This window comes from Caloenas nicobarica, chromosome 1 (genome assembly GCF_036013445.1).
Source record: "Caloenas nicobarica isolate bCalNic1 chromosome 1, bCalNic1.hap1, whole genome shotgun sequence".
In the NCBI taxonomy this organism is placed as follows: domain Eukaryota; kingdom Metazoa; phylum Chordata; class Aves; order Columbiformes; family Columbidae; genus Caloenas; species Caloenas nicobarica.
Genome location: NC_088245.1, coordinates 200,616,187 through 200,636,658, shown reverse-complemented (window position 1 = coordinate 200,636,658; position 20,472 = coordinate 200,616,187). Strand labels below are relative to the sequence as shown.

Below are 20,472 nucleotides of genomic sequence, written 5' to 3'. Positions count from 1 at the left end.
GCCAGGTAAATGTTTACTTTTTTTGGTTTATTCAAGCCTCTGAGTTCAAAACTGAGAAGCTGGGAGCTGAAGAGCAGAGCGATTTGTTTCCTTCTTCTGTAATTCTGAATACAAAATTCATGTGAAAAAATGACATCTCTTTTAAAAGCTTTCAGTATATGGTGACTAGAAGCAATTGATTCAGGTAACTAAATATAGATCGGACATTTTATGAGAACGCTGGAAATTACTGGAGCAGGGCAGACCAAAGGGATTATACTAGCTCAGCATTAGGTTTTAGCAGGTTAATTGTGGATGACTATGAAAGAATACTAATTAGGAAAGGAATTGGGGGTTTCATTCTCCTCTCCATATGTCCTCCTTTTTTTTGCCTGCAGGTACTGATTTCCATCTCCTTCTGATCTGAAGATTACGATCTAGTTTACTGAGTTTAAAGAGCGAGAGCGGATGTATTCTGCAGATTGCAGTGACAGGGAGTCCCTGTGATGGAGCAGTGTTGTAACTGCGTGTTCGATTGCAGTTCACACAGCTCGTCCCGGCAGGTGTATATGGGGTAGCCTATATAAAGGCCCTCATTGTGAGAAGTTGACGTGGAATCGGGATGAACATTGTTCCATTAACTCTGTTCTGTAATTTACTGCTTAAAATTCATAAAAGCTGTGTCCTGTTACTCAGCTGTGTACGTATTGGCACTTCTGAGATCAGTAGCAGCATATCTTCCAAACACAGGTTATGAAACAAATATGTTTTGTCTCTGGCACTTCATATGTGAGCTGCAGAGTGAGCCAAACTCAAGCAAACACAAAAAAATCTAAACAACCTTCAGAGCTTGTGCTTACAATTGTGTTTAAATTGAAGGGTTTAAAACAATTTTGGCTGCCTGGTTGATGGGCAAAGCCCTGAAGAATGGTGATAAGAAGACTTCTGCTTATAGAAAACCTGTCTTCTAAAAGAGATTCAGAGAGCTCAGTTTGTCCAGGAGTTCAGGCTGACTTTAGCGATTTGAAAAAAAGCGTCTTCACCATCAAGGGAATCTCTGAAATGGTTTGTGAGTTTTGCAGGCAAAAAAGGAAAAGCTGGAAGTTGATAATGGCAGCACGTGGAACCGAAAGGGACTGGAGGAAAGGGACGGGTCACAGGGAAGTGCTGACTGATCGTCAGCAAACAGGGTGAGCGAGTTCCTGTGTTAAGAGCTGGCCTCAATTCCTGAAAGGAAAATAAACCTCGTACTGTTCAAGTGTAAAGGTTGGGTTGGGAAAGTCTCTCAACTGGAGGGACTATACTGGAAAGAGCTTGATTATAATGGTGTTGTTAGCCATTAATAGACACACAACTAACTTCTGGTGTGACCTGTGTTCTGATCTCTTGTGTGGGTTGGATGTATTCATATCTTTATTGTATCAGCGAGGCCTGCTACTAGTGAGCTTGGATTTTAAATGCTAGACATATCTTTTATGAGGACATGTTTTTTAAAAAATGTATGCCAATAAGTAAATACAAAGTTCTTCCCCCTTCTCCCCCTGCAGCAACACCCTCCCCCCCCCGGCAGATATTGATTAGTAGTAGGTGAAGACTACAGGGATTCTAAATCTTGAATTAACTTATACTAAGTTAAGGTGATAATTATAAGTTACTTAGGATTTATTGGAATCTTTAGCTCTTATTATAAATCTGCTGAAATCTAGTGCAACTCGGAGATCTGTGATTTTTATTTAGTGATCTGTTTTATATCTCTGGGTAGGGCAGTTTCTAAATAAGTAGTTCATTATGTTTATTGATAAAACATGGTAGTCACTGATTTTGACAAAGACTAAACTGTTACATGTCTCTAAATGAAATTTGTACTTTAACAACTGTTAGTAATTTAAGTGATGTGCTTTTAAACAAAGTCCTGTGCTTAACACATACTCACTATTTTTAATTCCCTCTGTACCAAAAGATACTCAGAAAGCAAATCAAGTACATAAAAGCTAGGGCATTGATATTTATTGTATTGATTTAATGAAATAAATTAAAACTTAGGACCTCTTTTAAATAATAGATAGGTCTTTATTTTTTATTTATAGAAAGTAGAGTTTGTTTTGCCGCTGGTGATTTCACTGCCAAACTTTAATTTTCTCTGTTACTTCCTCAAATTTTTAATTGTAAAACAAAATAGAAATGAATTTCCATTTGATAACTTCTGAAACTTGCAGTGAAATTTGAGTTCAAAATTAGGTTTACTTTGCATTATTTATGTAACGGTTGGCTTCTGAAATACTTTTTAAACTGATGCTCTTAAAACTCTGACTGGTGAAGAGAAACGTAGAACCTGAAAATCCTCAGGTTGAAAACATTTTTAGGTCACTTTAAAAAAATAAATACAATAGTTATTATATTTAAGTATACTATACCTTTAATTATTACAGTTGTCATTTTAAATTATATAATCTAAGTAGCTTAATCTCGCTTCCTGCTTTTACTCTCTATTGACTTTGCCACCCAAGTTAAATGGGTAAATAAGAATAACTTTTCAAAGCGTAGCCTTTAGACAACGTGTTGTATCTGGGTGCTGAGAAATCTGTTGCTTGTGGTGCAATGCAATGTGGGAAACCTGTCTCCGGGGGGCTGAAGCGTGGGGGGAGATAAAGAATAATTTGCTGGCGAAAAAAGACAGTGTGCAAGATTGCCCAGAGTTGGCTGAGCAGGTTGCTCGCAAGTACTGACTCAGGCAGCAACTTGCTGCTGGAAGATTTTTGTCTTTGTTTTATGGCAATCTGCGAAGTCGTCAGGGACAGGAATAATTGCCTCCAACCTCAGCAGCACGTAGTGTGTGTCTGAACCGTAGAAGTAAAAAGCTTTCCCTGAGATGTGTTCATAAGGAGGAGTCAAAAAGGGATGAAGAAAGCTGTAATACGGGAAGTGGAAGTGAAAAAGGAAAAAAAGAGGAGAGAAAAAACATTTAAGTATAAGGAAAGGAGGTAGAGGATTTGGTTTTTGGTTAAGCTACAGTCTCTCAAATGAGAGAGAAGACCGTATAACTAGAACTGAGAACATCTAAACAGCTGATTGATTTAAGGTGAGAAGTGTCAGTTCTGAAGCATACATTAAAATAGTTATATTGATGATTTTAATGGCAAGAAAAACAGGTTCACTTATTCCTTGTAGCAGAAAACTATGCCCTCATTTCCAGTAGGTCCTACCTAATGATTTCTTAGCGTCAGCCCATCCTGTCAAGGCCATCTGGGAGTGATCATTGCCCGAACACTCAAGGAACCAGTCTGAACTGCCCTCTGAGACTTCCTACTTAGAGCAATAAGGAAACAACCTCAAGCATCTTTTTATCTTAATATTTTGTTTTCCTTGGTGGTGGTTAGCCTCAGGGTTACTCAACAGGATTGCTAGGAACCCCCTTCAGATACTAAGGCAGCTGGCTATAGCAGCTTTTATTGCAGCGTGCTTAGGCAGGCCCCTCTGACTTGAAAACCTTCGGGCAACCAAAACCAGGGTATGTAAGAAGGCCTGTAAAATTGCCTGGCTCCTGTTCATGCAAGAAAGCATCTGATTTTTCTCTTGCTTCCTTTGTCTCCTTTTAAGAGCTAACTAGGGAGAGAGAAACGAGATAGAATCTCAGAGATAAAAGGGCAAGAAAGTGATAAAGGATTCTATGGCCCATCACTTCTGAAAATCATCTGCCCTTCTTTTAATAATGTGAAAGTTAATGTTGTGTAGTCTTCAGTGTTAGAGAAGACAGAATGGTTGCATCTTGAGAAGGTCTACTGTGTTTGTTAAGCAGGGGCGAAAGTTAAACAAATGCAGTAGTGTCATGTGAAATAGCAGTAGAGACAGTTCTTCCTTTAGATTTGCCCTCCTTGGTGAGATATCTTGATCTCTTTAATTTAAAATTAAGGAGAGAAAAAAAGGTGAATTCTGAAGATGCTGAGTGACAGAGAAGCAAACTTGTCAACTTTGGGGGCAGAGTAAAGAGAATGGGGAGGTTTTAATTAAATACAGCTGCTTATGCAGCTGTGGAACCAAGAGGGCAAGCTTAAAATTAAATAAATCTGGTGGTATAGAAAGTGATCACAGCATTTAGTCCATTACAGAGTTTGGGGAAGGATTGAACTGGTACAAGGACTGTAAGAGCAAGAACTTTTCTTCTTGATCTCTGCAACACTGCTGTTTCTTACAGTTTTCAAAGTAATGGAAAGAACCCTGGAAATGAAAATGCTCTCATACTCTTTTTTTTTTTTTTTTTGAAACTTGAAGAATGATTTTATTTGGGAAATCCACAGAGGAATCCAAGAACCATATTTGTGAGAATCAATTTAAATACTTCTTAGTGTTGTGATACTAGCCCTGTTTTTCTAGATCAGGTCCTTGAGTGAAGGGTGGGAAGAGGGTCAGGAGGAAAAGGAATTATAAATGCAAAATAAGCATGTTATTATTTCTGTTTCTGCTTTGACAAATGGCACATGTTTAAAGAGTACATCATAAGAAAAGTGGTAATACCCTGACAAACCTTTGAACATCATATCATGTCTTCATGTATTAGTCATGCATGTGTGGTTCGACTGCCTGCTGCCCTATGTCCATTTCAGCACGATACACTCTGGAGTGGGGACCTTTCTGAGCACTTTGCCAAGACGGGCAGTGCTGTTCTGCAACTCCAAACCAGCAAGATGTTTAGAATCAGAACAGTAAGCTTAGTATTAAGTCCTTGGTGTATGTATTGTGCACTGTCTGCATGCAGGCCAGTGCTAATGAAGGCTGCCTTTGGTTGCCTTAAATGCTATATTTTGTGTATCTGTAAAAATTATTTCATGTGTCAGTGTCCACGGCTTTATGGGCCATGCTTTCTGGAATTTCTGATAGCTCTTAGCAATTCGCACGCTGCAACTGCTTTAGGAATAAATTCCAGAGGGATTTGTAGAAGAACTTGCCTGATTGTTAGTGCAAAATCTATTTCTGCACCAATTAGACTTTAGTCAGAGACATTTAAGGCATTTCAGTTCCTCTTACTGCTTTGTTCTAGTTCAGATTCAAACCGTTAACTTGCTGAATGAATTCGTGCTGCCTAAGACTGTGGTTACATAGGATAGCATATATGGTTCTATTTCAGACTTGGATTAATGGGCTAAAGCTCTGACAGACCCTCTTCCCACCTGGCCAGCAGGATGTTTGTGCACACCGTTCTCATACATTTTCCTTGTGTTCTTTCTCAAAGTTAATGAAATCGCAGCTGTGGCACAACACATGAACACACACTGAAGCTGCATGTAGATTTCAAGGTGTGCTTTTGCAAGCTGTTGTCACATCACCAGCGTGCTGTCTGTCATCGTGTGCCTGTGGGGTATGGTTTGGTGAGGACATCATCAGTAGCATAGATGGAGTAGTCCAACACAAGCTTTGTTTATAGTTGATGCATAAAGACCTGTCAAGCAGAAGAAAGAATATGGAAAATTAAAAAAATACAACCATATTATGTATTGCAGCAGTATTCAGAAACTTTTATCTATGTTTCTGTTTCTTTGAAGCAATTAGGCCATGACTGGAGAACGTGACCGTCCTTAAAGAGACAAACTGTACTACGAATTTTAGACGTTGTTTTTCTGATATTTTTGGGAAATAGTTTGAGAGGCTATGAATTTTACTGCTATGTGCTTTTATATATATTAGGCTGTAATAATCCTGAAACCTAAGGAAATACTGCAAGTTAATATGGAGAGGACAAGTGGAAACACAGTGCATTCCCAAGCAATGAGTAGAATATCATCTCTCAGCAGACGAGATTTTTGTTGCTGTGTCACCAACAGCTTTTCCTTTTGTTGGATATGTTATTTACAAAGGCAGTTGAAAAGTCCTTAAAAGATCTTGGGCCATTTTAAGTGTGTCTCCTTGTCTAATAGTGGTGCAAACGTAGGGAAGTGTTTATGGAGGACTGAACTGGGGGTACAGATATCAGCTATCAGGGCTGTCTTATTGCCCTTCAGGCTTTTCTCTCTACTATTGCTGCTTGGAATCAAAATTCGTGTCATCTCAAACAATGTATTAATGCTATTAAGGTATAAATCTGTAACTTTGTTACACCATTTGCAAATAAATGTACTTCACTTTAAAGTCAGCAACACCTAATTAAAAATGGGCCATAGAGCTGAAGGCTCGGTTTCATGTTTTAATCTTTTCCAGTTCTTGAAATGGCCTGAATCGTGTAGAAAAAAGGGCACACAAAGAGTGTGACAGCTTCTACCTTCAGGCAAAGCTGAACCCACCCCATTGTGGGTAATATCCTAAGAGCATCATCAGCCATACCCCAGAAATCTCTGCGTGCTACACTCCAGTTTTTGAGAGTGGTAATCGGAGCAGTTCATGCCAAGGCTGTTTCTACTCTAAACTTTTTCTTTCATCCCATGTCTAAACTGAACTGTGGAAAATTCACCCGTGGGGTCCCCCAGCCCACCTGCCATGTTAGACTGACATTGGCTGCCTAGCTATTGCCAGCCTTCTCGGGGATTTCCCTCTAGCTCTCTTCTTTAGTAGATGCTGTCACTTTTGTAACTGCCCTGTGGTCACACCACCACATTTCTGGTTCTCCTGTAGGGGTTCAGCCTCTGCAGAAGTAGATATTCTGGTTTCTTCTCTGCCTGCTAGAATGATATGTGGGTGGATATAGTGCAGGTAGCTTATACTGCCTATGCACAGGGTGACTTTATATAAGATTTGGCAAAAACATTAATTTGAAGTTGGGGTTTTTTGTTTTGTGGTGGTTTTGTTTGGGTTTTTTTAGACAATTTATGGTAGTTTCAAGAGCAGAAATACTTTCTCCACACGTCACCTGTAACTTTCAGTTTATATATCAAGTCCCAATGTACTAAAATGTACTGGCGATAGCTTTAAAATAATTCAGTAATGGCATTTATGAGGAGAAACTTACTCTGGTCATGATTCATCTAGTCTCTAAAGTTCGTAGATGAAAAGAAGTAAAAAGGGAAAACTTTTCAGAAAGTTATGCATTATGTGGATTGAGGAAATCAGCTGGTTAGGAAGACAAAGGAAAAATGAAAGATTAGAATCTGTGGCTTAGTCATTTAAGGTAGAACAGAATCATAGATGACATACTTGTTGATGGAGCAGTTCATGTTTGGGATATAATTAAAAGTTGAAATTTCACACCAAGTTTAGAAAATAATTAGGTTTAGCTTCACTTGTGCACTTGCTTGTGTTACACAGAGACTTTCCTACCCATCCCCAATACCAGAAGTGTACAACACCAAGTCAACAGCTTGGTAGGTCTGTCATGATGTGGTCAGTGGTGTGTGTTTGTGTTTTGCTTTTAATAAAATAGGTTTTCCAGTGAATTCCTAAATTAGTCCCAAAAATCTGAAGACCAAAATCCAAGTTAGTCATCTCAACTTCATTAGAGACTGGAAAAAATTTTCTCACAGATGTAAAACATAAAGCTTGTCTACGTTGTAAACCACAAGCATTACTTTATTGAGAGATGCTCGTGTAGTTTTTTGTGGCGATGCTTTATACTGAAGAACAACTTGTCTTTCTAAACTTTTGTGACTCTTTTTTTGAAATGTACTTTTATGAAGAATCATGTCCAAATGCAAAGGGAAACAACAGGAAATTTATTCTGCCTTGTTTGTATTCTTTATGTGTAGATGAGATTTGTTGAGGTTTTTGTTGTTGCAGACATTTCATATAGTATGTTCATCTGGTACTGAAGCTTAAAGTATCTATTCACTGTCTTTTGCTTCCTAATAGCACATTTCTGTCACTCATTTAACAAAATAACCTGGCAATTTCTGACCTGCTTATGATGATAATACCTCTTCTGAGAAGATCCCTTCTTGTGAAAGTTCTCACTACAAATGCCACAGCAGATGTGCAGCATATATAAGGTGTCTTTATGCTAAAGGCAAAAAAAGAGGAAGAAAGCATCAAGGTTTTTGTAATGACTGAGAATTTTTTTACTATGAATGGAGTCCTCAGCATAACCTTGAAATGCATACCTACCAACAGGGGCACTGCAGTTGCAATAAATACTACGGAATATCAAAACTGAAGGGCTCCTAGATAAGACTTTCTCAAAGGATTTAAGTGATTTTTTGAGTGTCCTTGGTATGCTAATTTCTGATATGGCTTTCCGTAATACAGTTCATGTCTTCAGTGCAGCAACGGGAGTACAAATGAGAAGGTGTATCACACCTTGTGCAAAGGCAGATCAGTCCTCTGCTTTTAGGAATGATTTAATTTTATTAATCTGTTAGCATCTAGAGCTCGTTTTCTGTAAAAAGTTACAAATACGATTTTTTCTTCTTGTCTCTGGATTTCCTGCTGCTTTTCCAATGTAGTTTAAAAAACAAACATAAACAACTCCCCCTCCAACAACAACAGTAACAACAAAAAACCAGCCACCAACTGCAAACTACCAGCTCTTTAAAATTAGGTTAGAAATTGAATCTGACAAATCTTCTGGCATGTGATAGTGTTTAATGGCAATTAAGATTTCTTTCAGTTAGAAATTCCAGTTCTTAATAACTACAGAAGTGCTCTTTGCATGCATAAAATGAGAACATTTTTCTTTTTTTAGAGTTGTTCTTGTCAATGTGTAAATAATTTGTATATGACTGTGAAACTTGGAGTGGGTGGAAAGAGGCATCTTGATTCTCTTCATAATGCAGAGCACTTTGAAAGTGCTTTTTGCTGGGGGATGGTGTGGCTTGGGACAGTCACTCTTCTTGATACGAGAATTGACATAAGTTTGCTAAGAAATATTTAGCATGTTCAGGGTGTTCCAGCTTTGTTTTTCTAAGGCCTGTTACCATAGACATATATGGCACCTTATGGTACAGTCTAAGTTGATTTCCTTAGTTTATGCAACATTTGTCTGATTCTACAAGGATTTTCGTCACCTAGACATCAAGGAACAGTGATAGATAGTACCAGATAGCCAGATGTTGGATTTCAGAATTTATTCTATGTAGTAAGTCTTATGTTCCTTGATTGTTCTAGAGATGGTGATTTTAATTCCAAGACTGTTTAGTCATTTTGTTCTATGCACACAATTCAGAACTGTGGTTCTATTTCATAAGTATGTGGACTTTAAGTTTCATTTAATAGTACTGTAATAACTATCATGACTGAGGTATGGGTTTCGTTGATTTGATGTAATTTGCTATTCTTTTTTTAAATTGAGGTTGATAGTAGTGCTTTATCAAGATGTGCCCCAAGTCATGTAAAATAGAAGATACTAAGTGTAAGGACTGGGGCAGTTGTCATGTAGTGCAGCTACTCTGGAAAAGTTCAGGGAAAGATATTGTGGTGTTGGTGTCAGAGTTCCTGTGATGTCCAGTTAGATCTTTCCTGCACTACTGCTCAAAACAGGGGGAAAGATCTCTACCTGTGGAGAATGTCCTGTCTCCATACTAAAACTGATAATGAGAAATACATAGTGTTTATAGAAGGTTACCCTGGTGCACATGCTGCAGATATTGAAGAAAATGAAGACCCATATTCCTCCTTGTAGCACTAGGATTTATTTAACATTTCATCCGTATAAGTGGAGGTTTGCCTGCTTTGTATTCCATAAGCTGATGAGCATGATCTGGAAGTTGTGGAAAAGAACTGATCTGTTGTGACATGTTTTGGGTGATTTCTTAGTATGTGGCATTCAGAAACGCAGGACGTGGAGCAGGTGAGATCTGTGTAAGGGCTGTCGTGTGAGGGAGGCTGAAGAGAAAGGTGTTGAGGGAAATGGATGTGTAGGTCAGGAGCACAGAGCTGAGGGAGGGGTGACAAAGAGCTTGTCTTACTGAGCTGGCCTTATGATTAGCGTGATTTTAATGCCATCAGCCTGCTTACGCTGAGAATTTTATTCTGTGGCTCTTTGCTCTAAGACGATGACTGGTTGGAGTTTAGTTGGTAAAGTAAGGAACATGCTGACTTCTCAAGTGATACTCAGCTGGGGAAAAGCTGGAAGCTGCTGCTGCCTAAAATAGATGTTTATGTTAACAACTCCCTGTTAATGGGAGCCGTACTCTGCAGGGCAGGCTTAAGCATTCTTGAGGAATCCATAGTGCTGTCCCTGTGCTCGGAACTGGAGGTGCTTTTAAAGTTGCTTCTTCCATAGTCCATTCATCTATCCCGTATTCAGATAGGTTTGGAAAAGCTGGCGAACGTTGTTTCAGTGTGCTCCTACAGTTAACTGCAAAAACGGTTCTGTAATGTGGTGAGGCAACTTTTTTCCTCTGTTTCTTACCCTACATTCAAATAGAATATAAAAACAAAAGTGAAAAAATGTGTACTTTAGGTAGATATTTTATAAGTTCATAGTGTTACATGCATTTTTATAGGAGTTAAATAGAAATAAATGAATGTGTTATCATGGGTGCAGTTTTGTTTTCCCAGTTTCCACTGTTCCCAGAACTGAGTTGAGCAAATATAACAAATCAGAAATAGAGGGGAGGAGTAGCACATGCTGGTACTGTACTTTAAACACAGAGTCTGTGAAGCGTTACTGTGCAGTGTTTTTACATCTGTATTATCTTTAGCTGTTTTCATTGCTTTGCAAAATTGACCAGCAGAAAAGTGGGGGAAAAAAAAAAGTTCTCCAGTATGAAGATTTACGTATAGTCCAGTATATATTATATAAGGAAGTCTTTACTATGTTGTGCCCTGTTTTGTAAATAAATAGGCTAAGAAGGAAATAAAGAAGTGTTGCTGCATGTGGCATGTTTCTCAGTGGAGCTGAATACTGGAAAAGAGGTGAACCGAAGACACAGTGTGCTTAATAGTACCTGTGTTAAATGAGCTGTCTTGTGGAAACTAATGTGGCAGGGACACCATTTTAATTGACACTCTAGTAACGAGGGGTTTCCTGTACACAAGGGAAAACTGGCAGTAGTTGCCACATGCACACAAAGTACAGCTTTGTTTACTATTATATTTTTGTACAGATAACTTTCCTGCCTATTTTGTGACCCTGCTACAGTGTGTCTGTAACTCTGTGACCTGGAATTGTTTGTGTGCATGTTTTAGAGAGGGTAAAACATACATAACTTAAAACCTTTTAAAAAAGCCACTTCGATACCTTCTACCATACAACACACAGTCCCTTCAATGATTAGAGTGTGATACATAATTTACATAACTGATTATGTTGGAGAATACTACCCCATTTTATGATCATGTCAATATGCATCTATTCATTCTCACTTGTTTGAAATGAGGTAGTTACAGAATTTAGTATTTTTGGGAAAATACCAACTTTTTGAACATCAAAGAACATGTCAAAACGTTTATTAATTCAGGGGAGCCCATTTTTATTCATTGGAGTCAAAGGTTTTGTTGGTAAGTTTCTAGGCATAGCAATTAGTTGCTTATGGCAGGGAAAAAATACCATTCTGTTTTGTTTGTCCAGTTCGACCTATGATTAGGTCTTAATTTATGACCAGAGCTTTTGGATGTTGTGGTCATGCAAATATGTAAACAAAGTTAGGATTCATCTCTTCTGATGTCAATGTGTTTGACCTAGTTAACTTAGGTTCCCTTCTTCAAGGAGAAAATAGGCCTGATTTACCTTCAGTATGTTCCTTGAACTGATCAAATGAATTATATCCTAATGGTGTGGATTTAGGTCCCTTTCTTATTGACAGAGAACAGGGTGACAAGGTCAGATGTCAGTGTCCACAAAGATGCTGGTCTTGAGGTGACCCAATCTGAATTATTTATCCCTTTAGAATATCTGAAATAATACAGTACCAGCTCCTAAACTCAAATATACTTAACAAACAACCAACAAAAACAAACAAAAAGCTGTGAATTAGGAACAATTGCTGCACAATTATTATTTAATCCTAATAAAAAGATGGAAAATTTACAGCGTGATTGATAGTTCAGTACAGATACATGTTGATCAAACAAGATACATAAAAAACACAATGTAAGACAGGATACAAAGCAGAGGTATGAGTTGGAGTACATAGTTTTGAACAGAAATCACCAGAAGAATTTATATTGCAGCTTTAAATGTTGTGATTCTGCTGAAGTAAATGAAAATGGACATTCCTCATAATCCAGAAAAAAGTAACTTTTTAAGGATTATTAATATAAGGAAAGAATGGTACCAAGTTAGTGATGAGCTGGATTCTAATTGATAACAATACTATTTGAACATGAGCTTTAATTGATACCACTTCTAAGTGAATCAATAACAAGCTTTGTTGTCAAAGTTCAGTGTGTGTTAGTAGTCTCTTTTTTGTCCACATGTACTTCTTGGAGCAGCGTTGCTTAATGGCATCACGATAGAGTTGGTGCTTGCTATGATTAGCCCGCATTTGTTATTCATTAGCAAAACATGCTAATCACATACTCAGAAGGTGAAGTAATCATTCATTGCACTTTTGTATTTTCAGTGAATTGAATACTTTTGTGAATGACAGTGCTGGTTGTACTTTCCAGTTTTTTTCAAAACAGATAAACCTAAGCTCCCGAAGTTTTGTAGTTAGGCTCTGCAGGGGGCTGGTGGAGTTCCTTGACAGTCCAGCTGCCCTCAGGTTTTCACATGAAGTTGAAAGGCAGCTGCACATCACTGATATTACTGCTCTAGTGACTGGTTACTTAAGTTACCATGGAGAGATGGTTCACTTGTCAGTGGTGAGGGGAGCAGTCCATGAAATAATGTGAGGATGTGGTGGTCTGTGCACAGATAGTTTGGGAAGACTAACGATTACTCACTAGCCAGTTCATTACAACTCCGAGGCGCTGAATATGAACTCAGCATACCAAGTTACCGGACTGTGCTTGATATTCCAGACATAACTGGCTTGGCCTGAAAGACTCTGAAGTCACATTTCAAAATGCCAAGTAACTGATCAGCTAGCGAAGGAAGAGAAAATTTTGTTCAAGGATACAACATAGTTATGGTCTAGATTACGATATTCATGTTGAGCCTTATCTCACCATTGCTCCAGCTCTGATTGCTACAGCTGTTTGTTGGGAAAGTGGTGGTGGCCAGAGGAAGGGTTTGAGAATCTGACATACCCTGATGCTTGGAAAGAACCCAAACAGCTCTTGCTTGGTTTTGAATGTGGCTGTTGTTGGCAGGCTTAACCTCTTCTTGTTAAAACTTTCTGTGCTAGCAGGTCATTGTTGTGAATGCGTGGTTGTCCTAACTCTTGCTTTGTTTTGTCTTAGTCACATTGATCAAACGACAACATGGCAAGATCCTAGGAAGGCCATGCTTTCCCAGATGAACGTTACAGCTCCCACCAGTCCTTCTGTGCAGCAGAACATTATGAACTCAGCATCAGGTAAGCAAAATTTGTATTTATGAAAAAAGTCACACCAAGGAAGATACCACGAGATATTTTAATTGGGGAGAAGGAGTCCAAATCTCACAGTTGTCCTTCTCGTTATCCTGGTTTAAACAGGACAGCAGTGAAGTGTGTTTGTTCGCGCTGTAGAATCTGCTGTGTGCTTTCAGAGCTCTGTTGTCCCGGTGGTGCAGAGAGCAAGCAGCTGAATATGGTGCCACGCTAGTCTGACTGCTGCGCTCTTCCCTGTGCTTCGTCACCTTCTGTCTGTCGCTGAAGTTCATGTTTTATTTATTTTGTCACAGTCTGACTGTATTTTGTGTATGTCTGCTGTTCCTGTATTTCACAGAGGTTATTCTCTGGTGCTGCTTTTTGTTGTCCATTTAGACAACTTTGTTTCATGCTGCAATTCATGCTGTAGACAATACAAAAGATTAGCAGGCATGACCAAACTGTGCTGTTCCTGACTCAGTATTAGAGGGGAAGCTAGTCAAACTTTTTGCTGGCTAGGCCAGGAGGTTGGATTATTCTGAAACAAATGAGAGTCCTGTTCAAGTAGCCATGGTTCAAATCAATTAAGGTCTCGGGCTGTGATGTGAAAATACAATATAGTTTTTTCTGAAAAGACAGCCCCAGAAACCTGCAGCAGTAAAGATGACGTGTTTTTGCAGAGACTCTTCTGAAGAACAGGGAATAGGAGAAAGGAAACAGTTCCCTTGGTCTAGCTTGCCTTTTGGCTTGTCTTATTTGTGCTAAAACGGGCAACGAAGATGATTAAGGAAGTGGAGCATCTCCCTTATGAGGAAAGGCTGAGGGAGCTGGGGCTCTTGAGCTTGGAGAATGGGAGACTGAGAGGTGACCTCATTAATGTTTATAAATATATAAAGGGTGGGTGTCACGAGGATGGAGCCAGGCTCTTCTCGGTGACAACCAACAGTAAGACAAGGGGTAATGGATTCAAGCTGGAACACAAGAGGTTCCACTTAAATTTGAGAAGAAACTTCTCAGTGAGGGTGACGGAACACTGGAGCAGGCTGCCCAGGGAGGTTGTGGAGTCTCCTTCTCTGCAGACATTCAAACCCGCCTGGACGCCTTCCTGTGTAACCTCATCTGGGTGTTCCTGCTCCGGCGGGGGGATTGGACTAGATGATCTTTTGAGGTCCCTTCCAATCCCTAACATTCTGTGATTCTGTGAACACTAGGTGCTTATTGTATGAATATTGACATAAATTCTGTGCTTTAACGTAACTCTTCAAACCTTCAGTTGTACCAAGAATTAACAGGAAGAATTATTGACAGTGAAGTGGGTTTCATTTTGTGTACTTAGAAAGAAATGAAGGGTCCTTAGCAAAAAAAATAAACTGGTTAGCTGTAAGGGGTAAAAATCGAAAAGAATCTAGCAATTATTTTTAAAAGCAAATCAAGTATTTACATGTAATTCACTGATATGTGTGAGCAAGTGTTCCTGCATAAATATTGTTACTCATGCAATAGAGTTGAGACATTAAGTGGCTTGTCTTGCGACTTGAGAAAGCACTTGTTTGACTACAAATTCATTGAACATTTATTTTTAATTTTACTGATGAAATTTCACTGTAGTGCTCTGAATTTGATAAAGTGCATGAAGAAATCTGAACTCCTGTGTATATTGAGTTATGTGTTTGTGGCATTGCTTTTTTTAAGCTTAAATCAGTTGAGGTAGTATGACTTGAAACTGGCTCTTTGGGTGCACCTGCTTGTCCTTAACTTACTTGCATTTGACAATTTTTTGGTTTTGGTTTTAATTAAGTAATGCTGACCCTGCATTTATTGGCTATGATTCTGTTTCCAGTACCTGATTTGGCAAATCTTTGTGTATTAACTTTAAATTATGATTGTATATTTGTTTTTACTGAAGTCTCTTCTATCTGGTTCTGTTACTCGTTACTACTGAGTTCTGCTTCCTTGGTGGCCTTGTAAAGAATCTTTGAGAGAAATGGAAAAAATCAAGTACCTATGTACCGCTTCAGCACAGTGGAACTCAAATAACAATTGGTAATGTCTTAAATATAAGACTACTTCATGTTATAATTTGGATATTCATCCTCAAGAACAGCGAAATAAAGTTGAGATCTTTAAGACAGAAGTTTGCTGTCATGAACTATTGCTGGCGATGCAACATGCCTGAGTGCTTTGAGAGCCTTTCATGAAAGATACTGGGAAAAGCCAAGTGTATTGTGACAGCTGGAGGTCACTGACTTGCAAAAAAATGTCCGAAATGCCACAAGGGAGAATGTTTTCCTTTCTGTACGGTTCATCCTTGTATAGCGCTCATTAATTCTAGCCCTTAATCAGAAGTTAGCGTCCAACTTTTAGTTTATTTAATTACAGTCTGCCATAGGAGCTTGTGAATGAAGTTTTGTGGTATAATGTAAGAGATTTTTAGGACCTGTGTTGAAAGCCATTAGAAGGTTTAGCTATTTGGCCAGAATTAGGATTCTAGCCATTAGCTTGAATTGGAAACCGGAAAACAAAGCAAAAAGGGAGATAGAGAACAGAAAGCTGCTGTCTGCAGATTGGAGATAAACCTGTTGTCTTTTCTGTATAGATAGAATAAGTGAAGCCCAGGGAAAATGGGAAGAAGGCAAAACTAGGAGGTGTGGTAATGGTGAAGGCAAGTCAAAAGATTATTTAAAAAAAAAACAACAACACAGAGAGGATGTAGTTTAGTATGAAGTTGAGATTTGTAGGTGTTTTTTCTTAAGAAATCCCACCTCTTGAAGCAGCTATGCCTGGATGAGGATCCAGGTATCTTGCTGCAAGTTATGTTTTTTAAAGGAAATTAATAGGCATCTGAACCAGCTTCATCTGTTCCCAGCATGATTTAGTGAATGAACTCTTTTGAGTGTTGGTTGGCATAACTCCTTTACAGGAGGGCATCAGAATGTGAAAAGTGAGGAATTTTTTCCCCCTCGCTTGTGTTGGTTCTTTGATGATTTTTTTCTTTTTATTTCTCAGTCTTGCTGAACTTAACTTGCTACATGTAATCAACTAAAATGGTTTGGGTCATGTGTATGCAGAGAGACACAGATATCATTTGTTGGTTAATCTTCTGTGAAGTAGGATTGCATCTTCTCATCAATAATGGAAAGAAAATAGCCTGCTTTTTCTAAATATGCAACATATATATAAAAATCAGTGTTGACTGTTCTGATTTTGTGTGTGTGTTTCTAACTATTTTTCCCTAAAGGTGTTACAGGGAAAACTATGTTCTTCTGTCTTGCTTTAAAAAAAAAAAAGTAATAAGAGTGGTGTTCTTCTGAGGAGCCTGTCCTATACATTTCTTACTGAGGTAAAGTTATAAACTTGAAAGTAAACAATGCCTGTTTTTTATACAATTACAGTTGATATAACAGATGGGGGAATAACTGTATTTATATACTTCCATTCCTGAACCACGCTTGACAGCTCTGCTTACTTTAACTCTTCTGCTTGCACATAGATATAAGATAATTCACTCTGGAGCAGATGACCTGTCTGTGTCTTCTTTCGTGTTCCCTCTTGCATTGAAGTTTTGAATAGGGCTTCCTGGTCAAAATTTGTAGACTTGGTATAATTCTGTTGCCTCTTAGGGTAAGGCTGTAGTGCCATGTTAAAGGTGGTAGGAGAATGGGCACTTGAATTCCTAACTGTTGAGGTTTTTATCCTCCTTGTGGGGTGGAGGAGAAGGGAGGAATATGCCAATAACTAAAACAAGTTCTAGCTCTTCTGTTAGATTCTTGGTCGCTTCAGTTGCAGATTTCTGTGTAACCAGTCATACTATAAATCCTTCTTTGTGTACAGTCAACACTACCTATGATCTATTAGGAAAATCGAGTTTCTAAGTATCAGCATGACAGTGGTGCTTATTTCTTGCTTCATTGGCAAAAAAATGCCCCTTTTTTAATAGGATCTTGTTGGAAGTTTTGCAGATTCAACATAATAAAGGTGGACTCTTGCTCTCTGCAACTACCTGAAAGGAGGTTGTTGCATGGAGAGTGTTGGTCTCTTCTCCCAAATAACAAGTGACAGAATGAGCGGAAATGACCTCAAGTTGCGCCAGGGAAGGCTTAAATGGGATATTAGGAAAAATTTCTTCTTGGAAAGGGTTGTGAAGCATTGGGACTGCCCAGGGAAGTGATGGAGTCACCATCTCTGGAGGTGTTTAAAAGATGCATAGACGAGTGCCAGAGTTGGGTTAATGGTTGGACTCGATGATTTTGAAGTTCTCTTCCAACCAAAATGATTCTATGATTCTATTCTATGACTTTGGATAAATTTTGTAGACTTTGATGCTATTTTAAAAATTTTGGAATCACAGTGACAGTGATTGAAGGGAAAAATTTCATCTTCCCAGAGAAAGATCAGGAAGGTTCTTAACGATGACTGTTTGCATTATGTGAAGGTGATTCCTGCTGTTGAAAATAGGTGTTCCAGTTCCAAGGTTGTCCATGTATATTCTTTCAATATCTAGATACAGATGCCCTCTAATATGCATTAACTCTGTGATAAAACACAGCTCTATTTAGATTTATTTTACAATTAAATATTAGAAACTGTAGGGACTTGCAAGATTTACTTTGTATCCCAGCATAGCTTGAATCTGTACTATGTTTTTGCATTTGTTACTCTTTCTGTTGCTTTCTAGCTGCCAGCAGTGAGCTCTGCTTTGCGTTCAAGACTCTGCATTTGATGGCAAAAATGATATATTGAGAAGTAAAAACTCAAAAAAATGGAGGCATGCACCAAATAGAGACACACACAGACTTTTAAATTACAAGTATTTATGTTGAGTTACAGCATTATATAAATATTTAGTTACAGAGGTGGTAGGCCTTATGAGTAGCTCTGTAAGGAAGGCTTACATTTGGAAATTGGAATCTAATTTTTTTGATAACCTTGCCTTTAAAAGTACCACAGTAAATGATGAGTTCCTTAGAAGGGTGGTTTTTCCCTATGCAGATAATTGCATAGAATTGTGAGCTAATGGTTGTGATTGTGTTCAGTCGACCTAGGAGGCATCAAACAGAACTAGTAGGAGACCAGGTCACAGGGATATTGTTGGTACTAAGTGTTTACAAAGGTTCAAGGAGAGACTGCAAAAGTACTTGAAAGAGAGATTCTTTGGCACCTAGTAAGTAGAGAGAATCTGGCTCAAGAAATCACCTGAAGTACTTGGAGGCCAAGTGACTTTTCATAGCCACCATACTTCTTGGGTCTATATGTGTATTCAGTGCTTTATTTAAAAGTTTATAGAGTGTGACAGCCACTAAACGGACTGCTTTCAGCAGTAAGATCTGTCCATCACCCCTGGCCAGGTGCTTGGGCTAAATGGACTTTGGTTGGACCCAGCATGGCTGTTTTTATACAGCATGGGCTGCAGTAACTAAAAAAGTTTTAGTGAGGAGGTCTGAAGAGCAGCAATATAAATTAAGTCACTTAAAAACATAAGGTAATGTTGGGAATTCTGTTCCTGTTGAGCCTTTTTGGGGAAAACAGACATGTAATTGCACAGAAATTTTCCTAGATGCTCTGAGTGAATGTGTCTGCTATTCTTCACCATGGTTTTCCATTTTTACTCCATTACCTCTAACACAGACTTTGTCGGACAGCCAGTTACAAAATCAGACTTGAGAGACTTCTGGTTTCACAACTGCTCACAAAACCAACTAGGAATTACAGAAAGCAGTACTAATCAATTTTTGAGCTACCATTTCAACACATAGATGTGACAGCAGAAACACAAGAGCACTTTTCTGGCCAGGGAAGAAAGCAACATCATGATTAACGCCAAAAGTTTCTAGAGGGAAGAGTTCTGTTTCTGCAGCCATCAATGGCACTTGGCAAGGAAGACTTGTTACTGTGATAGCCAGGTGAGCTCGTGTGTCCTGTCCACAGCCGTGCATTTTATTTAGAAAGAGAACCTTGCCCAGGTTTGTCTCTAGTAAGCTAGTATTCATCAGATCACTGAATCTAATAAGCATGTTCTTCTACCAGGTAGGTGGACAGCTCAGCTCCTGGCATCCTGCTTCAAAGGCTTTTTTTCTTCTTATTTACTACACAGGAACATGCTGGACCAGTATACACTTCACTGAATGTTCAGCAGGACTGTCACCCCAAGGCTAGTTCTGTTTTTCCTAGAGCCAGCTGGGTTTTTGGGCTTTGCAGTTCAAAAGAGAATTTCTTGCTGAGTTTCATCTCTGAGGGATGTGTGGCTCAGAAGGACTCTCGGAGAACGGTAGCGAAGATCTGCCCACGCGGCCAGGGTGTTGGCTGAGCAGCCAAGGAACATTCTTGGTTCTTCACTGGCTTCTACACTTGGGTGATGTGGGGCATGTCAATGTGCTCCTGTGCCCCAGTTTTATGAAGTAGCATCTCACTGATTAGCTGGCTGGTCTTTAAATATGGTAAGAAAGTACAGGGTTCTGTGCACTTGAGCTTTCACTTCAGCATCAAAGTCCTGTTACAGTGTGAATATGTTAGCATTTATGAATGTTTTGCAGTGTTGCTGCTCTTTCTTGCCTGTTCTGTTCACTAGCCTCTGATAAAAGCCAAGGTACTCTTGTTACTTATATGCAGTATTTAAAGATTGTGAGTGTTAATGATGGGAAGGAAATGTCCGATGGTTGTATCACTGCTTTTCATCACGTGAAAACCTGTATCTCTAATGGTGGAGTAGTGAGGTTGCTAGAGAACGGCGTAGCTTTTGGAGCCAAAATGAAAGAGTTTAAATTAGAAATGTAGTTTGCAGGTGATCTTCATAGACCACAGCAAGAAATTCTTGTCCTGGTTGTGCCTTGGGATATTAGTGGAATGCAATCAAATGATTATTTTACTCTTTTTGACATTGCTCCAAGAAAATCTTCTGAGATTAAGAAAACAAATGTATCCTTCCCCCTCTCCCCCTCCAACGGGAGCAGGACTTTAGGACAAAATGACAGGCAAAGAGCTGAGGTAGTTTGAACATGGATACAGTAGGTACTTCAGGCATTTATCAGATACACACACATATTTTCAGGGGTATATCTGAATCTCGTGTGAAATTATGATGTTTGCACATACTTAATGTATCTTACGTCGTACAGAATGGTCTGTTAGTCCAACTCTAACAGCCAGGTGGCTTTTGGTAGTGTGGTATTGTATTATGCTGAGG

The 20,472-nt window shown here is 38.9% G+C and overlaps 1 protein-coding gene across 8 annotated transcripts in view; it reads left to right on the top strand.

The window, feature by feature from the left end:
* YAP1 (Yes1 associated transcriptional regulator) overlaps positions 1-20,472 on the top strand; it is a 90,466-nt gene that overhangs the window by 34,652 nt on the left and 35,342 nt on the right. For all 8 annotated transcript variants that reach the window (XM_065650172.1, XM_065650155.1, XM_065650163.1 and 5 more), the window contains exon 3: positions 13,183-13,298. In XM_065650172.1, the coding sequence (XP_065506244.1) occupies positions 13,183-13,298 (116 nt within the window). The remainder of the gene's footprint in view (positions 1-13,182; positions 13,299-20,472) is intronic.